Source organism: Emys orbicularis, chromosome 10, assembly GCF_028017835.1.
Source record: "Emys orbicularis isolate rEmyOrb1 chromosome 10, rEmyOrb1.hap1, whole genome shotgun sequence".
Taxonomy (NCBI): domain Eukaryota; kingdom Metazoa; phylum Chordata; order Testudines; family Emydidae; genus Emys; species Emys orbicularis.
In genome coordinates this window covers 45,067,725-45,095,569 of record NC_088692.1, presented here as the reverse complement: position 1 = coordinate 45,095,569, position 27,845 = coordinate 45,067,725, and the positions used below count along the sequence as shown (strand labels likewise).

The 27,845-nt window shown below is 44.4% G+C and overlaps 1 protein-coding gene across 2 annotated transcripts; it reads right to left on the bottom strand.

Annotated features, from left to right (window-relative positions):
• Positions 1-583: 583 nt before the first annotated feature.
• On the bottom strand, positions 584-27,845 carry ADPGK (ADP dependent glucokinase). Of its 2 annotated transcripts, none has more exons than XM_065412398.1 (7): positions 27,646-27,845; positions 18,217-18,442; positions 14,266-14,328; positions 7,678-7,798; positions 4,216-4,412; positions 3,105-3,203; positions 584-1,135 (listed from the first exon to the last, which is right to left on the bottom strand). In XM_065412398.1, exons 1-7 carry the CDS (start codon positions 27,843-27,845, stop codon positions 584-586), a joined length of 1,458 nt encoding a protein of 485 aa, XP_065268470.1. The 2 variants fall into 2 exon arrangements, with proteins under 2 accessions (XP_065268470.1, XP_065268471.1); XM_065412399.1 differs by having other exon boundaries at positions 584-1,132.

Below are 27,845 nucleotides of genomic sequence, written 5' to 3'. Positions count from 1 at the left end.
AGCTCTGTTTACTCTGGCTCCCTCCTATGCTTGGGGTGCTGAGATTGAGAGGTAATTTTGTCAATAAGCGATATGATCACAATACTGAGCAAGTGGAAGGGTTGCTCTTGCCATGTAGCAATATGCTGCTAGGAGATAACGCAAGAGCCTTTTATTTTTGCTTTATCAGAAGCAAGACAGGGCTGAGGACTGCTGTGTACTCCCTGGGATTCATAAGCATGAAATTCTGTCTGGCTGCCTTGCTTTCAAGCACTATAGACACGACTGGCTTAAATTAACAATCAGCAAATCTGTTCCAAACAGGGATTTTGGTATCAGTTTCCCTCCTCCCGACATGCTTAAGACAAAGACAAAAAGCCAGTCTCTGAATTAAAATCCTACAACTTTTACATTAACATGAGAAACACTCTCAAGTCACTGCCAAGTGGTTAGAATATATTCTTTGGCTCTTCTCAGATAATATCCAGAGACTGTTTAATATCCCAAATTCCACCCCCCACCTTACTGTCTGAAATCCCCTTGAGAACACCATATTTCCTCAGACACTATATTCTTGGAGAAAAAGGCATCTCGTTTCCATAGCCTACTGAGGGTATAGTTCTGAATATAGGAGTCCTTCAGCTGAAATAGCATCTCCAAGTCCCACGGTCCGGATGGGATCTTTACACACCAAAACAGGGGTGAAATGGAATGAGATTCCCTCTCTGTGCCAGTGTGCCACTGGATCACCTGGATTTAAAGAGATTTTGGAGGGAGCCTCTGTATGGGAGGTCACAAACTCCAAGGGAGCTTTAAGAAAGACTCTGTCAGTATCAATGGTTTCAGTTGCACAAGCCTGTGTCCCTGCCACTCTGGCTCCAGCAGCCACAGCTGCTATCTGGTTGCCCCAATACCCATCCACTGTAACCAGAATGTGATAGGCCAGTGTGTGGAAGTGGATGCGGGTAAGATCAGATGCCTTGTCCATGGTCCTTCCATGCTTCTTCAGGATCCAGAAAAGGATGTCACTGACAATGCCCACATCTGGAACTCCATTCCAGGAACCAAGGGAGGCATGAGGACCAGAGGCTGACTGGGTGAGGAATAGCAGCTCCTGTTCATTTAGCCCGACAGAGTTCACCAGGGGGAAGACCTGCTAACAGAAACAGAATGAACGACAGTTTTTCTTCAGACTTAGAGGTAGAATCAGATTTCCCAGCTTCCTAATTTTAAAAATATTATGTTGTCACAGTACACTCTTAGCTATTGTGCATAACGGAGTGGGGGTGGGGGACTCCTGGCCCTTAGGGCCACAGATTGTGTGCACATGGGGAAGAAATAAATTTGGTTTCTTGGGAAGGTTGAAGCATATTTCTCTGCACAAGCACCCTATCCAACTGATTTATACTAAGGCAATAGAAGAAGTCAGGCATTCTACTTCCAACTGAATACATGTGGAGAAAAAGAAGGGGAAGGTTTCAGTGACAACCGAGGCTGTGGAGGGGACAGAAATCATGTCCAAGCTGGGGTGAGTTAGCTTTGCCCTTATCTAAGAGGAGCAAGATCAGAATACAACTAAAAAACATCCACCCAAGACTCTACTCACTTCTACTACAGGAATACAAAAAAAACCCCTAATTCACTCCTCTTAATACAGCCGTGCAGCAGTTTGGAAGAAATGGATCAATCTGTCAAGGCCCAAATGTGGGACACAACCTCTGACAAAGATCCAAAATAAGGGACACAAAATAATTATTCATGCAAGAAATGTAACATGCTGTGGAATTCATTCCTTCAGCGTAGATAACTTTCTGTAGCCTCAGTTTCGTAATTTTATTTCCAATATAAATAACTTTCAACAATGAAAGCAACAGAATACGAAATCCATATGAAACATAGGTAGGCTTGGCAGATTTCAGTTTTTCCCCTATAATTTTGACAGATATCAATGTTGATTTTTAAGGTTTTTTAGATTTGTATCTATTTAAATGTTCACAATTGTGCAAAATTATGGGTTTTAAACATTTATTTTTACCTTCAGTAATTTAAATGTTCACGGTTATAGAAAATTGGGGGGGGGGAGGGGCTTAAACATTTATTTAATGACAGCAGATGTTGAGATTCAAAAAAGTTAAAATTTTATAACCATTAAAACACACATTGTCAACATCGCATGTCCAAATATACAAAGTAAACAGCCTTAAATCAAACTAATAATTTCTCAAGCAGCATTTTTCTTACTTTGCCTGTCTGTAAATTTTGATGATCATGGATGGAAGTATGTCAGTTTGTGCATGCACAGTCAAATTTATGTTTATTGACATTTAAAAATAAAAATCTAATCCTTCCAAGCCAAAACATATGTAACTTGGGGACTAAAAGGAGTGACATCCCTTTAAATGAGGGAGCATTGAGTTGTATGTATGCAAAAACATCTAAAAGAAGCTTCAGAAGCCTAAGTATTTTTTTTAAAACCAGCTCCAGTTCAAATCATGGTTCTATCAGAAAGCTATAGGGCTGCTAAATCTGAAACAACTGTCTGAGATTACTCATGTCAAATCATCTGAATCTACAGAGAGTTCTTGGGTCATTTCCCTACTGCAGTTGCAAAGGAGGTTTATGGCTGTGAGCAACAAAGCAGTAGAATCCAAGTGTTTCCCTACAGTAAATCATGCAACTTCAGCTGCTGAGTACATTCATTTTTGCACACATCACCTAACACTGACCTCAGAACATTTAGGAAAACAGAGTGTTGATTGGCTGAGAACATCAGTTGATATCCTCTCAGTAGGATATTCCATTAAGGTGTTTCCAAGACAGATATTCCCTTTATACTGAAGAAAACACTCTGTCTACTACCAATTATGAAAACATAGATCGTTACACTTCTCCTGTTAATGCACTGTTGAGTGGGTGTGGGAACCTCAGCAGAGCAGTGACCTCGGCCGGAATACAAGTACAAAATGGCTCTACAGGCTTTATACCCAAGATACTCATTGCTCTCAGAAGAGGCAACCCCAATCCTAAATTTCCATTTATGATCACCCACCAGTCAGTCTGTGTGCTGCACCAGTGATGGAGTACAGACAGAGAGTGAAGTGGGCATGTCCTGTCATTTTGCTTACCTGATTCATAATCTTGCTCATGAGATCCTGGTCAGTCATACTGGCCAATTCCAGGTGTATGGGGATATCAGTGGGGATATCAGAGATGGAAGTCACAGCCTGCAGAAGGAAAGGCAAGACATCTTTGAGAAACAGAATGAATAAAAGCTTTTGGGCTCAAATATAGGCACCCTAACCTGCTCATGTCTGGATGCAGTCAGATTTCTATTTCTAAATGATCTAGCTGGCAAAAGGACTATGTTGCTCAGAGGAAGAAATAGGAGCAGCCTCTAGCGTTCTGAATCTCAGAGCACAACAGCATCAGACCATAATCTAGATCCAATCCCGCATTCGTCTAACTGTCCAATGCAGAAGACTTTCCAGACATGAAGCAGCCCCAAATGCTTGTTCCTGAAGCACAAGAGAACACATTGAATCAGGAGGCAGTCAGCTGTAAGATATCAAAGGGGTAGCCGTGTTAGTCTGGATCTGTAAAACAGCAAAGAGTCCTGTGGCACCTTATAGACTAATAGACGTATTGGAGCATGCATCTGACAAAGTGGGTACTCACCCACGAAAGCTCATGCTCCAATACGTCTGTTAGTCTATAAGGTGCCACAGGACTCTTTGCAGCTGTAAGATAAACAAACAGCAACTTCCACACAAGAGAGGCTCAGTGCAGCTTCTGCTTCAAGCAGGAAAGAATCCCTTTTGGATTACCTGACACAGCTACTGCCTACAGAATACAGGGGTCTCAGTTGCAGCCTTGACTATGCTAACGTGGGATGGAACACAGTGCATTCAGCCACTGGATGAGGCTCCAATAACTAGATAAATCCACCACAGTCTAGCCACCAGAGTGGCAGCTTCTTCTATCAAGATTCCACTGGATCCAACAAACAGTAATGTCAGTGTTAGAGGATCTCAACCAACCCACAAAACTAGAGCTCATGATGTTAGCTGTACGGTTTCAGATTACAAGTCTTTGGCCCATGATAGGAGGAAGAGCAGCAGGCAAATCGAGCAAAGACATCCTCTAACTGCATGCTGAATTCTCAGGAAGTCAACACCCTGTGCTACAGTGTTTACTGGGGCTGGAATTAAGGAGATGGTACAGTGCTCAGGTTCTTACCTCCAGAAGTCTCTTCTCACGCACTTCCCTGCTCTGCCCTTCCATCATGTGAAGCCCTGAGAGCACTACAAGGTCTGGCTGAAACTCATCCAGGCTGGACACAAACACCTCCAGCATGTTCATGGCTCCATTTGATAGGTCATGGGAGAAAATAAAGCGGTTGGCATTGGGAGCTCTCAACTGTCCCCATTCTTCACCTAGGAAGAAATCCCTCAATCAACAATAAAACAATTAAGCCAAATAACTAGAAAATAGTTTCTGGATCCTCACTGGAATCCCAGCATCAATCAGAGCAGTCATGGCTCCCTAGAGACCTAGCTAGGCAGAGTTTGACCACCTGATCAATACTTGACACTTGAGCTGTGCGTCATATTTAGGCCTGAATATATATATACAAAATGGTTCCACCCATCCCCACTGGGTACCTCTGAACACTGAGGTAAAGGAAAAAATTAGGTAAATTTGTGTTAGAGTCTAACAGGGACACAGATTATACAAACCACAGTCTAATTGGTCAGCTGTTCACTAACTCCCAGCTGTCTACAGATATAACCTCAACCCTGGAGTACACAAAAAAAAAAAATCCATACACCAGCTATGGTAAATGGGTTGTGGCGGGGTGGGGCTGGGGGGAGACAGCCTGAAGGGGATGGGGAATGTAGGGATAGAGCGGGGTGGAAGGACAAAAAGTGTTACTTGTATTGCTACCTGCAATTTGAAGGGAGGAAAGGTCACGAGACTGAAAGTTGCCCAAGCAGGAGCATTTATGAGGTAATCAGGGAGAGAACCACCAGGCCTGAGAGCCGGTGAGTGAGTTTGTTTGCTCAGATCTTACAGACTGATGGAGGATGAAATCAGTGTCTAGTTAGGCTGTTTTCATGCCGACATCTAGCCAACAACACTGGATTTAACTCAAGTTGCCCATCAGAAAAATGTTATAAAGAGCTTCACAGTGCAGTATGTTAAGGTCTATGGAGGACACAACATCCATAGCTCAACTGGTTCCCACAAGGGAACTACAAAGCAGTGCATTTCACACCAAAGCAGCATCTAGGAGAAGACAAAGGTGCCCATCATCCACATGGAATGTGTACTTCATACATGCAAGATCCACACAAAGCAAGCAGCGTGTTTTCCATTGGCTATGAGACAAAGACATGTCAACTGTGGTTAGCTGGCCCATATCGAGAGTTCTGGAGGAAGAAAACTTTGAGGAAGAAAGCTCTCAGTTCATACAAACAGGATGCAATAAAAAGGGAAGTACTAGAGAGTTTAATTAGCATAGGCTTTTGTAAGTGTTGGGGTCATTCTGGAGCCTGCTGCTACGACAGAGTAAACTTTTTAACCACACATGCAGCATTTCAGATACCTATGAAAGTCCTGCTCAGTTTCTGTTTGGAAAAGACAGCTGTCACTCGTTGTCTTGTTCATTGCCACTATGCAAAAGAAAGCCAAGTAGTCTTAGTCCTTGGGTTACAGGTAGCCACATGCAGAAAGAGTTCAGACTATATGGTGCCCTCTTTTTGAACTCAGGAAGGCTGTCAGTCTATTTTAATGTTAACAGAGAAGTCCAGGTGTTTTGTAATTATACCCATAAACGTTGCTTAGGATGCACACTTCTAATCAAACCTTCTAAGCTAATACTGTTTTAGAGCAATGGTGAGACTATTTACATTTCTCAGCTTACAGCACACAGAGATACATAGCTCTGAGTGAAATCTGATAGGACAGCAATATTGCAGCATTGGAGCAGGATACAGCATGTATAGGGACCACAGTTTAAGATGATTGTTCATCTAGCAGGCTACCACAGCTCACAGAACGGATGGAGCTACCAGATTAGCTCCGACACTGACAGCCGCTAATACTGATAACTTACACAGTTCTTAAGTTTACTGACATGCAGAAAGCTTTTAAATACATAATAAAACCAGAAACACCTTTGAGTTTTGAATAAGGTATCTATCACCTTGATACTTCACCACCACAGTGCACAGGTTTTGGTTTTTTAAATCTCTGAAAGTTTGGGAAAAACCAGGACAATTGTTTCACCTGTAAATTGGTGTCCTACAACAGACTTCTACTAAGTCAGATCTACAACTGGGAAGCCGAAGCCACTTCAACTTGAGAGGCAGGTTTATGCCAGTATATTTTTCATTACAGCTAAATCTAACAGGCTGTGGTACAGCATCAGTTCCTGAAAATATTTCCAAAGCTAAAGACAATCTAAAAGACAAGTAAAGAAGCTCTGGATTGGTGATCTCCTCTGTCAGAAGACCCATTCACAGGTAGCTAGATGTCCGGTTCTATGCAAGTGGCCACCACCTACCAATACAGACCTACTACTGGGACATACAAAGAGCTAGAAAGGGAGGAAAAAATAATGAGAACAGGCAACGTTAATAACTAGGTGCAGTCAAGGCTTCTTGGCATAGCCCCTTCATCCAGAAAGATCCTAAAACAATTTACAGACTACAGTGGGATCACCGATTATTGAAGCAAAAACACTGGGAATGGAATATGGCAGCTATTCTGTATCAGCGAAAATACACAACAGGTTTTAGGAAGGAAAGTGAAGAATAGCTTCTTCAACTGAAACCATAGGTGGAAGTTTAAGAGGCAAGATGTAATGCCCCCAGGTTAGGATCCGATCAGCATATTTACCAGATGATACAATGACCACAAAGGATCAATAGTTTGGTTTTACACTGCATTCCAAAGATGGCACTCTCTAGGAACACAGTGCCCAAGTCATGACTCTAGGGCATCTCGTTCAGGGGTACAGTGCCACTTAGTGAATCGTCAGTGCCACTTACTGCTATGTCCAGGTTTTCCTCAGAGGTCTCCCAAATGACTAAATACAATCCTCTAATTTAAGGGGGAACACCATGCAACGGGAAAGGTACTGTTACTGCAGTGGTTTTCATGCTCTATGTGAACTATTTAATAAGGAAACCATCTTAGGGATTGTCTCTTCTGAACAATCCCACACATCCTTATAGCAGATGTAGAACCTGATTGTATGAAAAGATAAAATTAAGACAGTATGAAAAGACAAGATGACTCGCCTGCTTTGATGCAATGAATATGGCTGGTTGGTTCCATTCCCACCATTTCCTCTCTCAATGTACAGTAGGACTTTTAGTATGGGACCATTTTTCCTTGCCTTCTCTACTCTAGCTCATTTTACAGTTTGGTTCTCTCCTCTTGTCACCACCACTCCAATTCTGGAATCTGTATATCTGGGGTTGAATTTACACCAGAAAGAAATCCCAAAGATTAATGAAATAGCTACACGGAGTTTTGGCAGGGGGTTTTTTTTAGTTGTTTTTTTGAGTTGATGGGTCAAACAAACCTCTGGAAATCCTTGATTGGGCTGCAGTGGAAAATATTTGGCAATGAACTAGACCTAATCAGTTTTTTACCCCTTTAATGTCCAATGTACTGCAATATTCAAAGTACCTGCTTGATACTCCAAGATAAGGTGGAATTCATCAGTTTCCTGCATAGATTCTGGTGGGACAATTACATTATCATCAAGTAGTTCATGGAGTTTAGGACCAACTGGACCACAAAGAAGGATCTAGAAACAAAACAAAACACAGTCTAAACAAGGATGCAGTGGCATGTCCTCTATGAGCAAAATCTGTAATCATCTTCTCTGTACTCATGTTAAGTAGCACTCCTCATATTTTTCTGAAGGTAAAGTCACTCTGACTGCTCCCAGATTGACTCACCTGTTTGCTTAGCAGTAATGATGGGGGGCAGGAGGGGCATGTATGCAGACAGTGCACAATACTTTCTCAAGGCTTATTTTTTAATTTATTTTTTTTAAGATTTGAATCATGGCTACCAGTTTCATTAAAGAGAGGGGCTGATGATCAACTGCTGTACAAGTTTCTCAAGACTATTCCAATAATGCACATCTGCTCCTACTTGCAGCACCCTTAATATTCCAATACAGTCTAAGAAAGAGGGTGGGGGAGGGGCACTCTCCAAAGACTGCTAAACTGTGCAATAACTGTTACATGAAAAAATGCCTATTAGAAATACCTTCTAAAGTTGAAGTGTTTCCTTAGATGAGACTTGAAACCATGGTGAATTGCTAGTACATTCACCCAGTGACTTGATTTGCTTATCAATATAGCTAAATTTCTATATCAGGCCTGCACAACTCGTAAAGCGGCGAGGGCCATATTACTCCAAAGAAAACAGCTGAGGGCCGAAACCCCCCGGCCCCGCGGAAACACCCCCCCCCCCCCAGCCCCGCCCAGCCCCGCGGAAACAAACCCTCCTTCCCCAGCACCGCCCCGCCGAAACAGCTAAGGTTTGGGTGGGAGGGTGTGTGATACTTTATTAAGAATTTTTCAATTAAATCAAACAATTTTTTAAATTATTTTAATTTTTTTTATTAATCATGGAAAAATTTAAAAACATCTGTTCCGTTGAAAGAAAACATTTGTACTTTTCATAATTACCTTGCAAATTTAATGAGAAATATTACATCTCTTTTCGGCAACAAGCTTGTCGCATTTGGGGGTCATATTTGAAGTGGATATTTTCACAATGTCTTCCAAATGGTCGTCAGTCAGAGAAGAACGTTGCTTGTTTTTATTCATGTTCATGATGGAAAATGTTTGTTCACATATGTAAGTGCGTCCAAAAATGCTGAACGTTTTCAGTGCAACTTCATTGTCCAGACTTTTGTAGAAGTCCCGCAAGCTGCTTTCTCTGTGCTTATTTCGGTAAACTGCTGAACACTGAAGTTCAATAACCTCCAACTGCAAATCTAGTGGCACTTCCTCTGGATCCACAGAAAAGGGATCTTCAATCAGCTTCAACTGGACGTCTTCTTCTTTAGACAAAGTAAGTCTTCTGTCAAATTCTTCAATCACAAGAATGATGTGCTTTGCGTATTTTTCTCCTAACTCGGCGTGTTTGTGCTGAGGGATACGCTGTGCACAAGTGGGAAAGTGACACATTTCACCTTTTGACAGCTGACTTCTGAAAAGTTTCAATTTCATTTTGAAAGCTTTCACTGCTGCACACATTTGAAATATAAGTTGATTTTTTCCCTGAAGTTGAATGTTGAGATCATTCAGGTGTGCTGTAATATCACAAAAGAAAAAGAGATCTTGATTCCAGGACTCATTTTCAAGCTCTGGGAATTTTATTGGCCCATTTTCTAGGAATTTTGCTACCTCCTCTTTCAAAGCAACGAAACGCTGGAGCACTCTTCCTCGACTCAACCACCTCACTTCTGTATGGTAGATTAAGTCATTGCACTCGGTGTCTACCCCTTCAAGAAAGGCTCGAAATGTCCTATGTTTTAGTCCTCTAGAACGGATGTAGTTTACAATGGAAACTACCACTGACATTACATGCTCAAATTTTAAGACTTTGCTACACAAAACCTGCTGATGAATAATGCAGTGATGTTTGGTTATTTCTCTCCCGATAAATTCTTCAAGAAGAGTAACTGCTCCAGCATTTTTTTGGCACATAGCTGGAGCACCATCAGTACAAATGGCCACCAAGTTTGTGAAATCTAACCCCGACTTATCATTCGTGCACTTTATCACTTCACTGGAGATTTCTTTTCCGGTTGTGCGACCCGTCATGGAGCACATGCCAGCAAGTTCTTCAGTAATTTCAAAGTTTTTATCAATACCTCTAATAAAAATAAGAAGTTGGGCGGTGTCTTTTAAATCGGTGCTTTCATCCATAGCTAGGGAGTAAAAGCAGAATTCACTGACTCTCTGCTTTAACTGATCACTTAAATTGGTAGAAATGTCAGCTATTCTTCTCCGTACAGTCATGCGTGATAGACTGACATTCTCAAATATTCCCCTCTTTTCTGGACATAACTCAGATACAGCAATCAACATACACTTTTTTAATAACTCACCTTCTGTCAAGCATTTCCCAGCAGCAGCAATTTCCTTAGAAATTTTAAAGCTTACTTTAGTAACTGTATCGTTCTCAGTGCTCACTTTCTTGAAAATTTGCTGTTCTCTACTAAGGTTTTTCGCTAAACTGGCTGCTTTAATTATTTTTTCATTTGGGCTCAATTTGGCGAGATTGGGATGCTTAGTTTCAAAGTGCCACCGAAGGTTGTATTCTTTCGGAACGGCTAACGTTTCGCGACACACGAGGCACAGTATTTTGTCTTTGGAAATAGTATATAAGTATTTATTCGTCCATTCAGTGTTGAAAACTCTGTACTCTGATTCTATTTTTCTCTTTTTCTTTTCACTCATGGTATCCATTATGAAGCTCAAGATTTTGTTGAATAAATTCACACACAAGGGAAACACTCACAGTCACACACAAAGAGAAGAGATATCTCACGGCGCATGGCACACTAGCAAGGCACTGACGGTGTGTGGAAGCCTGTAGGTCCAGGGGTCACTATATTACTGCACACAGCAGTCAATCAATGCAGTTGTAGATAAATCTCTGCATTATGCATTTTTATATAACTTTTATATGACTTTGTATTGAACTTTGGTACTATGTTATAGCGGGCTCCTAAGATAGTATAATTAAGGTAAAAGAAAAATTTCTTCTGTGCAAATTTTTGAAGCAGAGTTCAAATTTGTGTGCCATGAGGCAAATGCGCCCAAGTGAGTAAAATGCTTATACATTTAAAAAGTTTTAATTTGCAATTTGTGTCAATTTATATGGGTTTTCAAATAGACATCATAAGTAAAAAAAGAAAAACAAAAGTTTGTGTTTTAAATTGAAAATTTTCCTAAAAAATATCAATAAATGATTATCAGCCAAGAATAGATATGTAATTACAAATGCATTTTAATTTGCTTATTGGTCGAAATGTCAAAGACGGCTAAACTAACCTTACTGTTTTTCCCTGCGATCTTTTTCATTTGCCCATTCAATATAAACTCTGTCCAGATCTATCAGTCCTCAATCCAGCTGGTAACTCTTAATACACATCAGCACCCCACATAGAACCCCCCACTCGCTAGTTTCCCAATACACACAGATTTCTCCTTCCTCCCTCCCAGTGCCCTTCCCCACAGCCCCACCACCACACTAAACAATGCCCCACACAGACCCCCAGTGCCCTGACACACACAGATCTCCCGCACTGCCCAGCACCCCCCAACAGGCCCCCACTGCCTAGCACCCCAAAACACACAAACCTCCCCCACTGCCCAGCGCCCTCCACACCCTCACAGCCCAGCACCCCCCGCACATCTCCCAGACACTCACTCCACCACACCCTTCCCCCTTCCCTGGCCGCACTCACCAGCCCTGCTGGGAGGTCTGTGGCTCCTAGGGTGAGAGCGGCAAGGGGAGTCTCCAGTGGTGAGCGGGAGCCGGTTCGCACCGGTTCGCGGGAACCAGTTGTTAAATTTAGAAGCCCTTTTAGAACCAGTTGTCCTGCGCGGGACAACCGGTTCTAAAAGGGCTTCTAAATTTAACAACCGGTAAGTTGAAGTGACCAGGACCGTAGCTGGGGGGGAGCAGAGGGAGCGGCTGCTCCCCCTGAGCACATTATCCAAAAGTGGCGCCTTAGGAGCCGACCCCATGGGTGCTCCAGCTCTCCGCCCCGCTCCCCGGCCCCAGCTCACCTCCGCTCCGCCTCCGCCTCTGAACACTCTGCCCCGCTTCTCCCCCTCCCCCCCCGCTTCCCGTGAATCAGCTGTTCGCGCGGGAAGCCTGGGAGGGCAGAGAAGCAAGCGGTGGCTTCGCGCTCAAGCCCAGGGAGGCGGAGACGGAGCGGAGGTGAGCTGGGGTGGGGGGAGCCGCCCGCGCCACAGCAGGTAACCCGGGGGGAGGGGCGTGGAGGGGAACCGCTCCCCGCCCCAGCTCACCTCTGCTCCGCCTCCCTGGGCCTGAGCGCGAAGCCGCCGCTTGCTTCTCAGCCCTCCCCGGCTTCCTGCGCGAACAGCTGATTTGCGGGAAGCGGGGGGGCTGCAAGCTCAGCCTGACCCGGTGCTCCAGGCACTGCACGGTGGCGGCGTGGCCCGGCTCCAGCCGAGCGGCGCGGCTGTAGCGCCGCCAGCCACCTCCAGGCAGCGCGGTAAGGGAGCAGGGAGGGGGTGTTGGATAGAGGGCAGGGGAGTTCAGGGGATGGTGGGGGGTGGATAGGGGTCGGGGCGGTCAGATGGCAGGGAACAGGGGGATTGAATGGGGGCAAGGGTCCCGGGGGGCAGTCAAGAAGGAGCAGGGGTTGGATGGGGCGGTGGGAGGCAGTCAGGGGCAGGGGTTCCAAGGGTGGTCAGGGGACAGGGAGAAGGGGTGGTTGGATAGGGAATCAGGAGAGGAGTTGGATGGGGCAGCGGAGGGCAGTCAGGGGACAGGGAAGGGGGTGGATGGGGCAGGGGTCCTGGGGGGGGGCATCAAGGAACGCGGGGGGTTGGATGGGGCAGGAGTCCGGGGGGGGGTGGGCCAAAAAGCGCTCAGGACAGGGGCGGTGGCTGAGCCCCGTGTCCCGCTTGGGGGGGGGGGGGCGAGGGCTCCGTGCCCATGTCCCGCTTGGGGCAGTGGGGAGGGGCAGCGGCGCGCGAGGGCTCCGTGTCCTGCTTGAGGCCTGGGGGGTGCGGCACCGCGCGCGGGCTCCGTCTCCCGCTTGGGGCCGGGGTGTGTGTGTGGAGGCGCGGCGGCGCGCGAGGGCTCCATCCCCGTGTCCCGCTTGGGGCGGGGGGGGGGGGGAGGGGGCCGGCAGCGCGTGAGGGCTCCCTGCCCGTGTCCCGCTTGGGGCGGGGGGGGGGGGCCGGCAGCGCGCGAGGGCTCCCTGCCCGTGTCCCGCTTGGGGCAGGGGGGCCGGTGGCGCGCGACGGCGCAAAAATATCCTTGCGCCGGCGTTGGGTGGGGGGCACCTGAAAGCCCCGCCCCCACAGCTCTGATTGGGCTGGACTCAGCCGCCCGCATTGCTGGCTCCTGTCGGCGGGTAGGCACGCCACCAGGAGCTGCCCCAGGAAGCGCCGCCACGCCAGCCTCGGGACTTTGTGTGCGTGGGGTTTGGAATCCCCCCGCACAGGGCCGGCTCTAGGATTTTTGCCGCCCAAAGCAAAAACAATTTTGGCCGCCACCCCCCCCCCCCGTTTTTTAATTACCCCACCCCCGGCCCCGCCTCAACTCCGCCCCTTCCCTGCCCCCTCCCCCCAGGCTCTCAAGCCTGGGAGGGAGGGGGAGACTCCGAGTGGCCGCGGCGCGGGCGCTGCTTTTCTCCCTCCCTCCCAGGCTCTCAAGCCTGGGAGGGAGGGGGAGCAGCGGCGCTCGGGATCTCCCCCTCCCTCCCAGGTTTGAGAGCCTGGGAGGGAGGGTGAGTAGTGGCGCGCGAGCGGCAGCAGCAGCGGAGGTGAGCTAGGGCGGCCGGGGCACATTTTTAGGGGCGGCATTCTGGCGCCAGCCATGCCGCCCCTAAAAATGTGCCGCCCCAAGCACCAGCTTGTTTTGCTGGTGCCTAGAGCCGGCCCTGCCCCCGCGGGCCGCACAGTGAGCCCCCGCGGGTCGCATGCGGTGCAGGCCTGTTCTATATGAAACAATATTGCCTAGAATGAATATCTGTATTTTGTATTGTATGGAAACCCCAACTTCAGGCATCACAGGACTAAAACAGTAGCAGTTGCTCCACAGTACCATGCCGAGAACCATCAAATACACCCATGGGTGAATTTGTTTCAAACAATCTGGCTCCTACTCACTGCACCATAAAGCATTCTTGAATTTCATAGACCTATCCTACAGGATAGCAGAAATTAGAGGAGGACCAAGACCAACCAATCATGCATATTTGGTCTATTAAAGACCATGTCAATACATAATCAGTGGTGATAGAAAGACTAACTCACGGGATACAGCAAAAAGAATATTATTAAGACAAAATATATTGGATATAGAGAAGCTTACAAACCAGATACATTTCCTCTTTGTGTAGCGTAACAAGCAGTTGTGCTGGGTCAGACTCAGCTTCCACTAAGGAACATAATCTTGTGGTGTGATCCCAGAATATACATACAAGTGGTTTGGAGCCTGATTACAAACAATTAAATAAAACCAGGTTTTTGAGACACTTACCTTCAGGTTTGGATTTGTTGCAAGTTTCTGACCAATTAGGGCAGCATTTCCTCCCACATAGAGCTGTAAGAGATAAAGCATATGTGTGTAATATTAATAGTTTTATAGATGGAGTTCTACATATCTGCAATAACTTTGTCAGAATAAATGAAGTTAACATTGTGCTTTCATGGGACTGCGTCAGAATAATTCCACAGTTCTCTGTCCAAGACTGTTTCCTCCAATTTAACAATTTTTGTCCCAGGATGTTGTTATTTAGCCAGTATTAGCCTTCTGATAGCCCACTCGACCATACATTTCAATTTGTTCACCCCCTAAGCATTCCCAAAAGCTGTCCATTTAATTTGTTATTTTTATTTGGGGGGGGGGGGGGAGATGTTATGTTTTATCCTTATTAGTGAGCTGTGCAAACAATCATTTTAAGATATAAAAAAGATTTATCAAGCTGAAGGCCAATGTGCACAAATGAGAGAGAATCTGACAGACATCATAAGCCAAGCTGATGCCAGAATTCCAAGTAATTGAAAAATAAAGCAAGATATACTGAGCTATTGTGATTAACTGTTTCTGTTGATACCATTTTGCTAGATATGGAGCTCCTTCAGGTAAATTCATTACCTGACACCACAAGACAAAAGTTGTGAAATTCATAATCCAGTCACTGTGAACATGTACAAGACCAAACCCACAAAGCACCTAAACCACAATATGAACTTGTTTTAGATCATAGAATCATAGAATATTAGGGTTGGAAGAGATCTCAGGAGGTCATCTAGTCCAATTCCCTGCTCAAAGTAGGACCAACACCATCTAAATCATCCCAGACAGGGCTTTATCAAGCCAGGCCTCAAAAACCTCTAAGGGTGGAGATTCCACCACCTCCTTAGGTAACCCATTCCAGTGCTTCACCACCCTCCTAGTGCAATAGTGTTTCCTAATATCCAACCTAGTCCTCCCCCACTGCAGTTTGAGACCATTGCTTCTTGTTCTGTCATCTACCACCAGTAAGAACAGCCTAGCTCCATTCTCTTTGGAACCCCCCTTCAGATAGTTGAAGGCTGCTATCAAATCCCCCCTCATTCTTCTCTTCTGCAGACTAAGTTGATCTTCAACTTCTCCCCACCTTGCAGTGTAGAAATCAGGGAACTGGTCAAAAGCTATAGGAATTATGAGAACTAGTTTTAAGAGAAAAATAGGTGGAAGGCCAGAGACCAGAGGAAAATGAAATAAAGAGGACTGGAACATCTAGAGAAAGGGTCACTTAAGAACATAAGAACTGCCATACTGGGTCAGACCAAAGGTCCATCTAGCCCAGTATCCTGTCTACCGACAGTGGCCAATGCCAGGTGCCCCAGAGGGAGTGAACCTAACAGGTAATGATCAAGTGATCTCTCTCCTGCCATCCATCTCCACCCTCTGACAAACAGAGTCTAGGGACATCATTCCTTACCCATCCTGGCTAATAGCCATTAATGGACTTAACCTCCATGAATTTATCTAGTTCTCTTTTAAACGCTGTTATAGTCCTAGCCTTCATAACCTCCTCAGGTAAGGAGTTCCACAAGTTGACTGTGCGCTGTGTGAAGAAGAACTTCCTTTTATTTGTTTTAAACCTGCTGCCTATTAATTTCATTTGGTAACCCCTAGTTCTTGTATTATGGGAATAAGTAAATAACTTCTCCTTATCTACTTTCTCCACATCACTCATGATTTTATATACCTCTATCATATCCCCCCTTAGTCTCCTCTTTTCCAAGCTGAAAAGTCCTAGCCTCTTTAATCTCTCCTCATATGGGACCCATTCCAAACCCCTAATCATTTTAGTTGCCCTTCTCTGAACCTTTTCGAGTGCCAGTATATCTTTTTTGAGATGAGGAGACCACATCTGTACACAGTATTCAAGATGTGAGCATACCATCGATTTATATAAGGGCAATAATATATTCTCCGTCTTATTCTCTATCCCCTTTTTAACGATTCCTAACATCCTGTTTGCTTTTTTGACTGCCTCTGCACACTGCGTGGACATCTTCAGAGAACTATCCACGATGACGCCAAGATCTTTTTCCTGATTTGTTGTAGCTAAATTAGCCCCCATCATATTATATGTATAGTTGGGGTTATTTTTTCCAATGTGCATTACTTTACATTTATCCACATTAAATTTCATTTGCCATTTTGTTGCCCAATCACTTCGTTTTGTGAGATCTTTTTGAAGTTCTTCACAGTCTGCTTTGGTCTTAACTATCTTGAGCAGTTTAGTATCATCTGCAAACTTTGCCACCTCACTTTTTGCCCCTTTCTCCAGATCATTTATGAATAAGTTGAATAGGATTGGTCCTAGGACTGACCCTTGGGGAACACCACTAGTTACCCCTCTCCATTCTGAGAATTTACCATTAATTCCTACCCTTTGTTCCCTGTCTTTTAAACAGTTCTCAATCCATGAAAGGACCTTCCCTTTTATCCCATGACAACTTAATTTACGTAAGAGCCTTTGGTGAGGGACCTTGTCAAAGGCTTTCTGGAAATCTAAGTACACTATGTTCACTGGATCCCCCTTGTCCACGTGTTTGTTGATCCCTTCAAAGAACTCTAATAGATTAGTAAGACATGATTTCCCTTTACAGAAACCATGTTGACTTTTGCCCAACAATTTATGTTCTTCTAGGTGTCTGACCATTTTATTCTTTACTATTGTTTCGACTAATTTGCCCGGTACCGACGTTAGACTTACTGGTCTGTAATTGCCAGGATCACCTCTAGAGCCCTTTTTAAATATTGGCGTTACATTAGCTATCTTCCAGTCGTTGGGTACAGAAGCTGATTTAAAGGACAGGTTACAAACCATAGTTAATAGTTTCGCAATTTCACATTTGAGTTCTTTCAGAACTGTTGGGTGAATGTTATCTGGTCCCGGTGACTTGTTAATGTTAAGTTTATCAATTAATTCCAAAACCTCCTCTAGTGACACTTCAATCTGTGACAGTTCCTCAGATTTGTCACCTACAAAAGCCGGCTAAGGTTTGGGAATCTCCCTAACATCCTCAGCCGTGAAGACTGAAGCAAAGAATTCGTTTAGTTTCTCCGCAATGACTTTATCGTCTTTAAGCGCTCCTTTTGTATCTCGGTCATGGAGGGGCCTCACTGGTTGTTTAGCAGGCTGCAGAATTCAGAGCTTTTCCTGGCTCGGAAGAGCATTTGGAAAACTCTACATAAATAATCTGCAGAAATTATCTACCTTAACACTAAGTGCTAAATGGACACATGGCAAAAAACTCCAGAAGGCCCAATGTACATCAGAGCAGATGAACCAACTAGGAGACGGGTGTTTTAGAAAGACTGCCTATTCTCTTTAGCTCTCTCTAATGCCAGAGAGATGTGCATTTCCAAGCCTTATATCGTGGAGCTTCTGAAATTTATGGAAATGTTTTCAATTCTTTATTCTTGGATCCACCCCCTCACCACCTGTACCATTTAAAAAAGTTAGAGCCTTCTTTGTGGTATCAGCCCTGGCCCTCTGTCATAAAACAGACATTTCATTTGTTGCCTACATTATATTCAACAGCATTCTTGTGAATGCCATTTAAACTATCAGAGCCAAAGTATATGCTATGCTATGCAGCTTTTGGCAGGCTGGGATGTGCAGAAGGAAGAGACAACTCAACATTCTGCGATTTAGGATCCTACCAATAGGCAGAGTTAGAGAAGAATTACATTTTCAAAGAAAGAATCTGTGCATTAGCAGAGTGTTTAGATTCTTAGCAGCTTCACATAAAGTGATCAAGTTTTTCTAAAGTTAATATAGTAAAGCAGCAGTGTAAATTTTTATTTCTGGAATCTCTTGCACGATCATTTTGAAGTATGAAAAGGGCCATGAAAGCTGCTATACAGTTTGTCCATGTACAAAGGATAAGCCTTCTCAGTCTAGCCCTAAAATAGAGAACACACCTGTGCCCCAGGGTACTCTGACGCTGCTCGTGCAATGTGATCGAAGGTCTCCGCATCACTGAAGAAGCGCTCAGCAGCTGCCCCTTTCTGCATGAAATGGATGAAGGCTTCTTTCAGGTCCTTTCTGGAATTCAAGACAGCATGATCTTTCCCATCCCCAGGATCAAGACCAAGTGCCTGCAACAGCTTCACACCGGAGACGATTACATCTACACAGGCATTGACTCTGGAGAAAGAGGACAGAAAGGAAAAGTGAGCTGGGAAAACAGAGAAAGAGAGACTTGGGGGGACGTCTAAAAGTTCTGGGAGAAAGTTGCTGTGTTTTGGCTTATTGAAATTGTTAGCACTCAGATTCCAGAGAATTTTACAAGCAGCTTCAAGAAATGCATCAAGCATTGCTTTAACTGACAAAGTGGCCTGCTTTTGACCCATTTTTATTCAACTAAAAGACTGTGGACTAGGGACAGATTTCCAACTCTTTTATTCAAACCTCACACAGGCATGAAACACAAAATGGGCACAATAGCAGTGCTTATTACCTGCCAGGGTTGATAAAAATCAATGATTTTTTTTTTTAATTTAAATTGGATTTCTTTGATAAAATGTTTTTTGAGGAAAAAAAACTATCTAAAGATAGGTTTAATTAGGATATCTTTTGAGCGATAGTGTATCTTATCATGGAATAGGGATTATAAATTCTAATTCTATAGTATGAGACAATATATTCATGTAATGTTTAAGAAAAGTTTTGTAAATGAGTTCCAGTAGTTCATGGATTAGGGACCCTTATGGGGTTCCATAGGCTTCTGTACAGATTATTTATCTTTCTATCTACCCAATGGGACTCAGTGCTCAATCTAGAAGATACCATCAGAGATGCTTAGTTTTGCATTTCTCAAACTGTGGATTTGTGTCTCCAGAGGTAACATGCTTGTTAACAGCAACAATATTTTAAAAATAAATAAATAATATATAGAGGTGAGAAATAACAGACCTCAACTCTATTGTCCCTGTGCAAATTTGTGTACACAGGGTCAATTCCTTACCTCTCTCTAAAAGTACAAAGTTTCAAAAAGTTCAATGAATAGAAGATTGTTGGGGGCGGAATAGATCTGGACAAGTAGAAGTCTGGAGATAAATGTGAGAAGCAAGGGACATTTGCTTGTTTTGTTAAAATATTATACGTTTGCTGTTAAGAAAAAAATCCAGAATACTTAACGTTGTTTTAGTTAAATAAAACAATTTAAATGTCTGTCTGCTGATGTTCTCCTTCTAATACAGCATGGCAAGAAAATCCTCCAGATATTAATGATTAACCTGTTGAATTGGAGATAGTTCACCTCCCAGTGACTTCATAAATATCTGCTTCAATTACCTTTGGTAAATGAAATAACCAAACAATCATTCATTTTCTGATATAGCTGTAAAACTAATCTGAACAGTTTTCAAAAAAGATACTGTTTAAAAATGTATAGTGTGTACCTTCTAAAAATGAAACCTACATCTATCTCGGAGTTATGAAGAATATGTATTAAGGTTATAACAACCAACAAGAATGCACTTTTATGTAGAAAACCATGATGAAATCGAGTCTTCCTGACGAGTGATTTAAATCAAATCCACCCTGTTTCCTGCTAATGGATGCGGGGTGGGAAAAGAAACAAGACAGGACTGGAACTGGGTTCTGTCTGATAAAGACATACCCTCATTATCACATTCCGGTGTAGAATAAAGGAATGTTTCTTATTTCTCAGTAGTTTTGAGGACACTGGTCTTCCATTCTGACCCAAGTTTTACCATTTTATATTTGTTCACCGTTCCAACCCCCAGAGAAGTCAGTCAGCTCTCTGCTACAGGTGAGAAAATCTATTTGGGACATGAAGATCTCAATGGTGCATAGGGATGGACGAGCATACGTATGCAAAATGTCTGATGTATAAGCATGGAGCAGGCACTTGTTTATAGCCCCCGAGAATTCTGCCGTTCTAAAAGGCACTCTGATATCGTGGTGATGATAGTGCAAGAGCCTGAACAGAATCAGTAACAGTGCTTATACTTATAATACATCTGTAAGGGGGACTAGATGGCTCAGGAGATCAGCAGTGACACTCAGAACCTTTCAACTACAGGTCACTGATTCAAACCCACATCAGCTCAGTAACTGGTGTGGCTTTAACCCAGTTCCCCATCACTTCCGCCCTCTACCCCCAAACACACAAAATTTGCAACCTTGTAGTCAATCTCCAGAGAGGCTAAGGAGATGGGCCCACTAAGTCATGATTAATTTACAGTAGACAGCATGGGAAAGCTTGCATTGATACTACTCATACTGCACCTGTTCGGTGAATATACAGGACTTCACTCAAGCAAGGAAAAAGGGAGAAGAGACAGAGACTCCATGAAGTCCAGCAGGGATTTTGTTATTGCTGCTAATTTTATCAGAAGGCATTCTGATACTATGGTGATGAGCAGCAGTATAAAGCCCTAAGATAGCTAACTGGAATACAGCACCTTTCACTAGCACTGAAATTCATACACCTAACTGAAGAGAAAATTCGTTAAAGCATATTTATGGTTCTGAAAATTCCTCTGCCAGTATTACATACATGTTTAAGTGCAAGAGGTTACAAAGGTTTGCCAATATACTTAATATAATAAGGAATTGTTTTTTGTTTTACTTTTGAGGTTTAAACACGTGTGCAATTTAAAGTTGCTAATAACAAAACTGAAAGTTTTTCTCAGCTCAAACTGTCTTAGGCCAGTGTCAAAGAACACTAGTGAACGTTGCTAGTAGTTGGATCCATTTGTAAAGAGCTAGGAGAGCATCCTCAGCTGGAAGATTTGAAGATCATTTGTACAACACACAGATAACACCATTCCAAGCTCCTGGAGGTACCATATCTTCCTCTCTCCATGAATGAAACAGGAGCCAGTATTACAATATTTAGCTATTTGCAAGAAGTTTTTGGGACAAATTCAGAGTTGGATGTAAGGAAGCCTAAATTGCTGTAGCATCTTCCAGCCCCTTCACCATATAAATTACATCAACAATTCCATGAGATTCACACCCACTTACCAATGTGTAATTTACACCCCCTTACATATAACCTCTGGATTTGACCCAATGAGTCCAAGTTAGTGTAACCTACATGCTGAGGGGCCAGAAGAGAGAGGTATAACAGGAAAAGCATCTAACACAGGGGTGGGCAAACTTTTTGGCCTGAGGGCCGCATCGGGTTTCGTAAATTGTATGGAGGGCTGGTTAGGGGAGGGGGTTGTGGCCCGGCCCCCACCTCCTATCTGCCCTCCCCCTGAGACTCCTGCCCCATCCAACCCCCCCTGTTCCCTCCACACATCCCCGCTCCCTGTCCCCTGACCACCCCCGGACCCCCGCCGCCGTCCCATCCAACCCCTCTCATTCCTGACGCCCCCCCAGGACCCCTGTCCCATCCAACCACCCCTTCTCCCTGTCCCCTGACTGCCCCCGAAACCCTGCCCCAACTGCCCCCTCCTTCCTGACTGCCCCCCTGGGACCTCTGCCCCCATACAACCCCCTGTTCCCCCCGACTCCTACCACCACCCCGAACTCCCCTGCCCTCTATCCAACCCCCCCTGCTCCCTGCCCCCTTATCGCGCTGCCTGGAGCCACCACCACGCAGCACAGAGACCTGGTCAGGTCGGGCTCTGCAGCTGTGCTGCCCCAGGAGTTCAGAGCATTGCGGTGGCGGTGGAGCAAGCAAGCTGAGGCGGCGGGGGAGGGGGAACAGCAGGGATGGGGATGGGGGTAGCCTCCCAGGCCAGGAGCTCGGGGGCCAGGCAGAATGGTCTTGCGGGCTGTAGTTTGCCCACCTCTGATCTAACAGGAGGAGAATGTAAGAAGGTGTAATTTGCAACAGTCTAGACTCACCTCTGAACTGGGCCCTTTTGTTGCTACAGAAAGAAGTTGAGCAGGCAAAAATGTTTCCTTTCCAAATACATCCCACATTTAGAACATGGCTAGATAGGGCTAGTGAAAATGGTATTCATATTCATATTTCAGTGTCTTGCCTACATTTGAAGGGAATGGAAAACAGTCTGAGGTCTGGTCTATACTAGAAAATTAGGTCAGCATAATTATGACTCTCAGGTGTGTGAAAAATCCACGCCCTGAGCGGTGTCGCTAAGGGCATGTCTTCACTAAGCGCTGCCGTGGCAGGGCTTTAACATGGCTGTGTAGTCACAGCACCAGCAGTGGGAGAGAGCTCTCTAAGCCCTGTAAAAAACCCACCTCCACGAGGGGAGTAGCTACCAGCAGTACACTGTGTACACTGGCACTTTACAGCACTGAAACTTGCAGCGCTCAGGGGGGGTGTTTTTTCACACCCCTGAGCGAGAAAGTTGCAGCGCTGTAAAGTGGCAGTGTAAACAAGGCCTAAGTCCCTGTGTAGAGAGCACTAGGTCAACAGAAGAATTCCCTCCCATTGGCATAGAAAATGTCAACACTGAAGCAGTGCAGCTGCAAGACACAAACTAAAGGACATTAAAGGCCTGGCGAGTTCTCAGAGTATGAGCTGCAGTACTTAGTGAACTATCAGAAACTCCTCTGTATCCTGCAATGAGCTTATATACTATAGAAGCGACAATCCACACACACAATAGGAGAATGAAGAAACAGTAAGATCAATCAACATTTCTACCTCAAAGCCACCGGAGCAAAGGTCAGCAGCCCTGTGTTTTAACATACCATTAACAATGCAATAATGACATGAACCAGTTATGGTGTTTAAAGTGAGAGCTGCTCCTACACCTCTAATAATTTTCCAGCTATCTTCCTTCTGCCTCTCACCCCATTTCTCTACCACACCCCTCCATGCTGTTAATGTACTCCCTTAATGTTAATGCCTCTGTATAGTCTGAGCTCTATTAAAGTTTGAGGCCACAGGTGTTCAGTGTGTGCATCAATAGATCAGCCTCTTTAACGCAAACTCAACTGAGAGCTAAGTGATTTATAAAATGTTTTCTTCCACTCTAAGCATGGCAACAACAACAACAAAAATCAGACACCAAAAATAACCTCACACTGTATTTGCCAACTTCAACTATTTTACTATTTTTTAGGAAAGATCTGCATCCATTGTGAAAAGTTTCACTCTGATACAATTCAAATGACCAAGACATACCCTGCCCAACTGTTTTAACACCAGCCACAAAATAATAATTTAGGGTTGAAAAGAAATTACGTCACACCTGAGGATTAGTCAACTAGCCATGGTATAACTGTGCTGTCATGCCCTGAAATGTAAAGGAAGTAGAAGCAAGTATTGATTTAGTTGCACCTTCATCAGTCAGTCTGGTGGGGCATACCAACCGCACCTATTGATTTCTGGAAGGAGTTAATGAGAGCCTGTGGGCTCAATCAGCCTCATCACCCTCCTGCTACACCTGCAGTAGGTATCAAGCCTGGAGGGAGGAGTTAAAAGAGCTGAACAACCCAGCTCACCTGGGGGTTGATGAGAAGAAGAGCAGGTTGCTGGCTCTCAGCGATAGAAAGCTGGTGACAATCGTAGAGGTGAGCTGGACTGCTAGTACAGAGCCTCCTGGAAGGCAGGCCAGCAGGCCAGCAACAGGAAGCCCAAGACCGTTGGGAAGGAAAGTGAGTCTGCCAAGAATTCTCTGTACTAGGGGGGTCCGTAGGCAGCAGCAAGGGCCCTGTGGAGCCAGGGACTGCCCTTCCAGGGGAGTAAAAAAACTCCTGCAGCAGAACCAGCTAGGTGAAATAAGTACTAAGAAGCCCTACAGTGAGCCTGTGGAAGAAGCTTAGAGTGGAGCTGATACACTGGGAGCCCTGGAAGAGGCTCTGACAAAGGCCCAAGACAGGGCAAGATAGGAAGTGATCCAGGGAGGCAGCAAGGGATCTATGTTGCCAGGCTTTGATTGTTTATTTAAGGGTCCCTAGACTGGAATCCAGGGGAGAGGGAGGACCTGGGATCTTCTACCAGCCCTCTGAGGAAGGTGGAGCAGAAAAACACTAACAAGGGGTATGGACTACTAAAACTCTGTTTTGTATATGGGGTAAGGACTAGTGAGTCCACAGTTGGACTAAAAAGGCCCAAAACAAGGTGGATGGACTACCGTTTGCTGGACTACTGGTTTACCCCAGAAGAGGTGGGACTATATATGACCAGGCCAAAGGGCTGAGTCACATGAAGAAGCTAACCACTATTGGCCAAAGCGGCTGTCAACAGGGGGTGCCCAAGGAGGAGAGTATGCTATGCCATACCCAGCCACAAGGGGGTTCATTGTCTGGTGAGTCACATGCATACAGTCAGCTTTTAACTTGATATTTAAACTAGGGCTGTCGATTAATGGCAGTTAATCACATGCGTTAACTCAAATTAATCGCGATTCAAAAATTAATCACGATTATCGCAGTTTTAATTGTACTGTTAAACAATAGAATACCAATTAAAATTTTTGGATGATTTTATAGGTTTTCAAATATACTGATTTCAATTATAACACAGAATACAAAGTGTACACGGCTCACATTATATTTTATTACAAATATTTGCACTGTAAAAATAACAGTATTTTTCAATTCCCCTCATAAGTACTGTAGTGCAATCTCTTTATTGTGAAAGTGCAACTTACAAATGTAGAAATTTTGTTACATAACTGCACTCAAAAACAAAACTATGCAAAACTTTAGAGTCTACAAGTCCACTCAGTCTTACTTCTCATTCAGCCAATCGCTCAGACAAATAAGTATGTTTACATTTATGGGAGATAAGGCTGCCCAATTCATTAACAATGCCACGAGAAGCTGAGAACAGGCATTTACATGTGACTTTTGTAGCCGGCATTGCTAGGTATTTACATGCCAGATATGCTAAACATTCGTATGCCCCTTCATGCTTCGGCCACCATTCCAGAGGGCATGCTTCCATGCTGCTGATGCTCATTTAAAAAAATGTGTTAATTAAATTTGTGACTGAACTCCCTGGGGGAGAATTGTATGTTTCTGGCTTTATTTTACCTGCATTCTGCCATATATGTCATGTTACAGTTGTCTCAGATGATGACTCAGCACATGTTGTTCATTTTAAGAACACTTTCGCTGCAGATTGGTATTTTCTTTGCATTTTGTCAAATGTGAGATTTCTAAAGATAGCTACAGCACTGGACCCAAGATTTAAGAATCTGAAGTGCCTTCCAAAATTTGAGAGGGATGAGGTGTAGAGTATGCTTTCAGAAGTCTGAAAAGAACACCACACTGATGCGAAAACTACAGAACCCGAACCACCAAAAAAGAAAATCAACCTTCTGTTGGTGGCATCTGACTCAGATGATGAAAATGAACATACGTTGGTCCGCACTGCTTTGGATTGTTATTGAGCAGAACCCTTCATCAGCATGGACGCATGTCCTCTAGAATAGTGGTTGAAGCATGAAGGGACTTACGAATCTTGAGCGCATCTGGCATGTAAATATCTTGCCACGCTGGCTACAACAGTGCCATACGAACACCTGTTCTCAATTTCAGGTGACATTATGAACAAGAAGCTGGCCACATTATCTCCTGCAAATGTAAACAAACTTGTTTGTCTGAGCGATTGGTTGAACAAGAAATAGGACTGAGTGGACTTGTAGGCTCTACGGTTTCATATTTTATTTTTGATTGCAGTTATTTTTGGTACATAATTCTACATTTGTAAGTTCAACTTTCATGATAGAGATTGCACTACAGTACTTGTATTAAGTGAATTGAAAAATGCTATTTCTTTTTACAGTGCAAATATTTGTAATCAAAAATAAATATAACATGAGCGCTGTACACTTTGTATTGTTATAATTGAAATCAATATAGTTGAAAATGTAGAAAATTTCCAAAAATATTTAAATAAATGGTATTCTATTTAACAGTGCAATTCATCAAGATTAATTTTTTAATCACTTGACAGCCCTAATTTAAACATAACTTAATACCTCTATGCTTGTATTATACCCTTGCTTTTCTTTATTAGCGGGGAGTCTTCTTGCATTATCTTGCATCTTCATCCATTTCCTTTTGCTTTCTACCTCCACCCCTTATTTTCCTTTTTCCTGCTCTACTTCAGGGATCGGAAACCTTTCAGAAGTAGTGTGCCGAATCTTAATTTATTCACTCTAATTTAAGGTTTCGTGTGCCAGTAATACATTTTAACATTTTTAGAAGGTCTTTCTCCAAGTCTATAATATATAACTAAACTAATGTATGAAAAGTAAATAAGGTTTTTAAAATGTTTAAGAAGCTTCATTTAAAATTAAATTAAAATGCAGTTCTCTACCTCCATCTCTGAATTTCTTTCCTTCCTGCTCCCACAAAAATCCCGCTCAGTGCTCTACTTTGTCATCCTACTCCCCACATGCTCCTTACTCTCTGTTCTCACCTCCTATCTCCAGGGAATGAGCCAGTAGCTCTCCAACAGCCATTCAGCCCACTAATATGTCCAAGATTTGCACTCACTTTCAGCAAGAAGGGTTTTCAACCCCAATAAATATGATTCTTCTACAGATCCTTTCATCTAATGCTCTCTTAGTAGTCCTGTGACTTTTATAACCCTTTTACAGGAAAGTAAACTGATAGCTCATCTATGGGCACTATACCTAAGACCTACTCTCAAATATATGATCAAAAATAGAAAAGCCCTGAAGCTTTCTGCACAAGTGGTCTCTAAACGCAGAAAGACACTAGTCTATACAGTCTTAGCCTCCCAAACAGCTCTGCCAACACCCCTGACCAAGAGTTACAGCTTACTTGTCTATTTCCCCTCATACCTCTTGTGCAGAGATTAATACTGATCTCAATTTGTGAGATCAGGATGAAATCAAACAACTTTCACTTCTGACAAACAAATTAAATACAGCTCTCCAAAAAACCACCCATAAGCAGGAGAACCCTGATTATAAATGCAATACACTATACCTTTCATATTTCTTTTCTAACCCAGTAATCCACAGGGATGGACACTGTTCCTAATATCACTTCTAGCTTTATTTTCTACTTTCAGCATGCATTTTGGGATAACCTCTTAACAGTTCTGTATTCCTGCATCGCCGCTGTGAGCGGTGATAGAGAAATACGCCCAACCCGTTGACCAAGCACAAACTAGGACAAGACACAGCAGGCCTGTGTTTGTTTCACAGCGGCTGCCTGGTCCCCAGGCTGGTCCCCCCGAGAGTCCAGCCAAAGGTCTCTGCCCCAATAGGCAAAGCTCGCCCTGCACGTCTCCCCAACTTCCTGCAAGAGCGTCTCTGCCTCGGCGATAGCCCTGATCACTGCCCTGCCGCCAAGAGCACTAGGTGCGGGGTGACTCCGGCAGGGCCAGGGCCCGGGCCCGGGCCAGGACTCCGCCCGGGAGGGGATCCGCGCTCCGGCCGGGCAGAGCCGCGCCGCCCTGCGTGACTCACCCCACGGCCACTCTGCTCCACGGCCGGGCGGGCCGGGTGATAAGCGCCTCCCAGGCCGCCGCCATGCTGCTCTCGGCCGGCTCGGCCCACAGGCGGCCGGCCAGGTAGCGCAGCGCCGCGCCGGGCAGCTCGGGCTCCCGCACGAAGAGATAGCCCGCGGCCAGGGCCAGCAGGGCCACGCACACCGACCGGGGCCACAT

What these genes read in the sequence shown, in the direction of transcription:
- ADPGK (XM_065412398.1), bottom strand. Translation starts at nt 27,845, where the DNA reads ATGTGGCCCCGGTCGGTGTGCGTGGCCCTGCTGGCCCTGGCCGCGGGC. An exon ending in TGGAGCAGAGTGGCCGTGGG is followed by an intron (nt 18,443 to 27,645) that starts GTGAGTCACGCA and finishes CTCTTTCTCCAG; the next exon opens with AGTCAATGCCTGTGTAGATG. An exon ending in CAGAGTACCCTGGGGCACAG is followed by an intron (nt 14,329 to 18,216) that starts GTGTGTTCTCTA and finishes TATCTCTTACAG; the next exon opens with CTCTATGTGGGAGGAAATGC.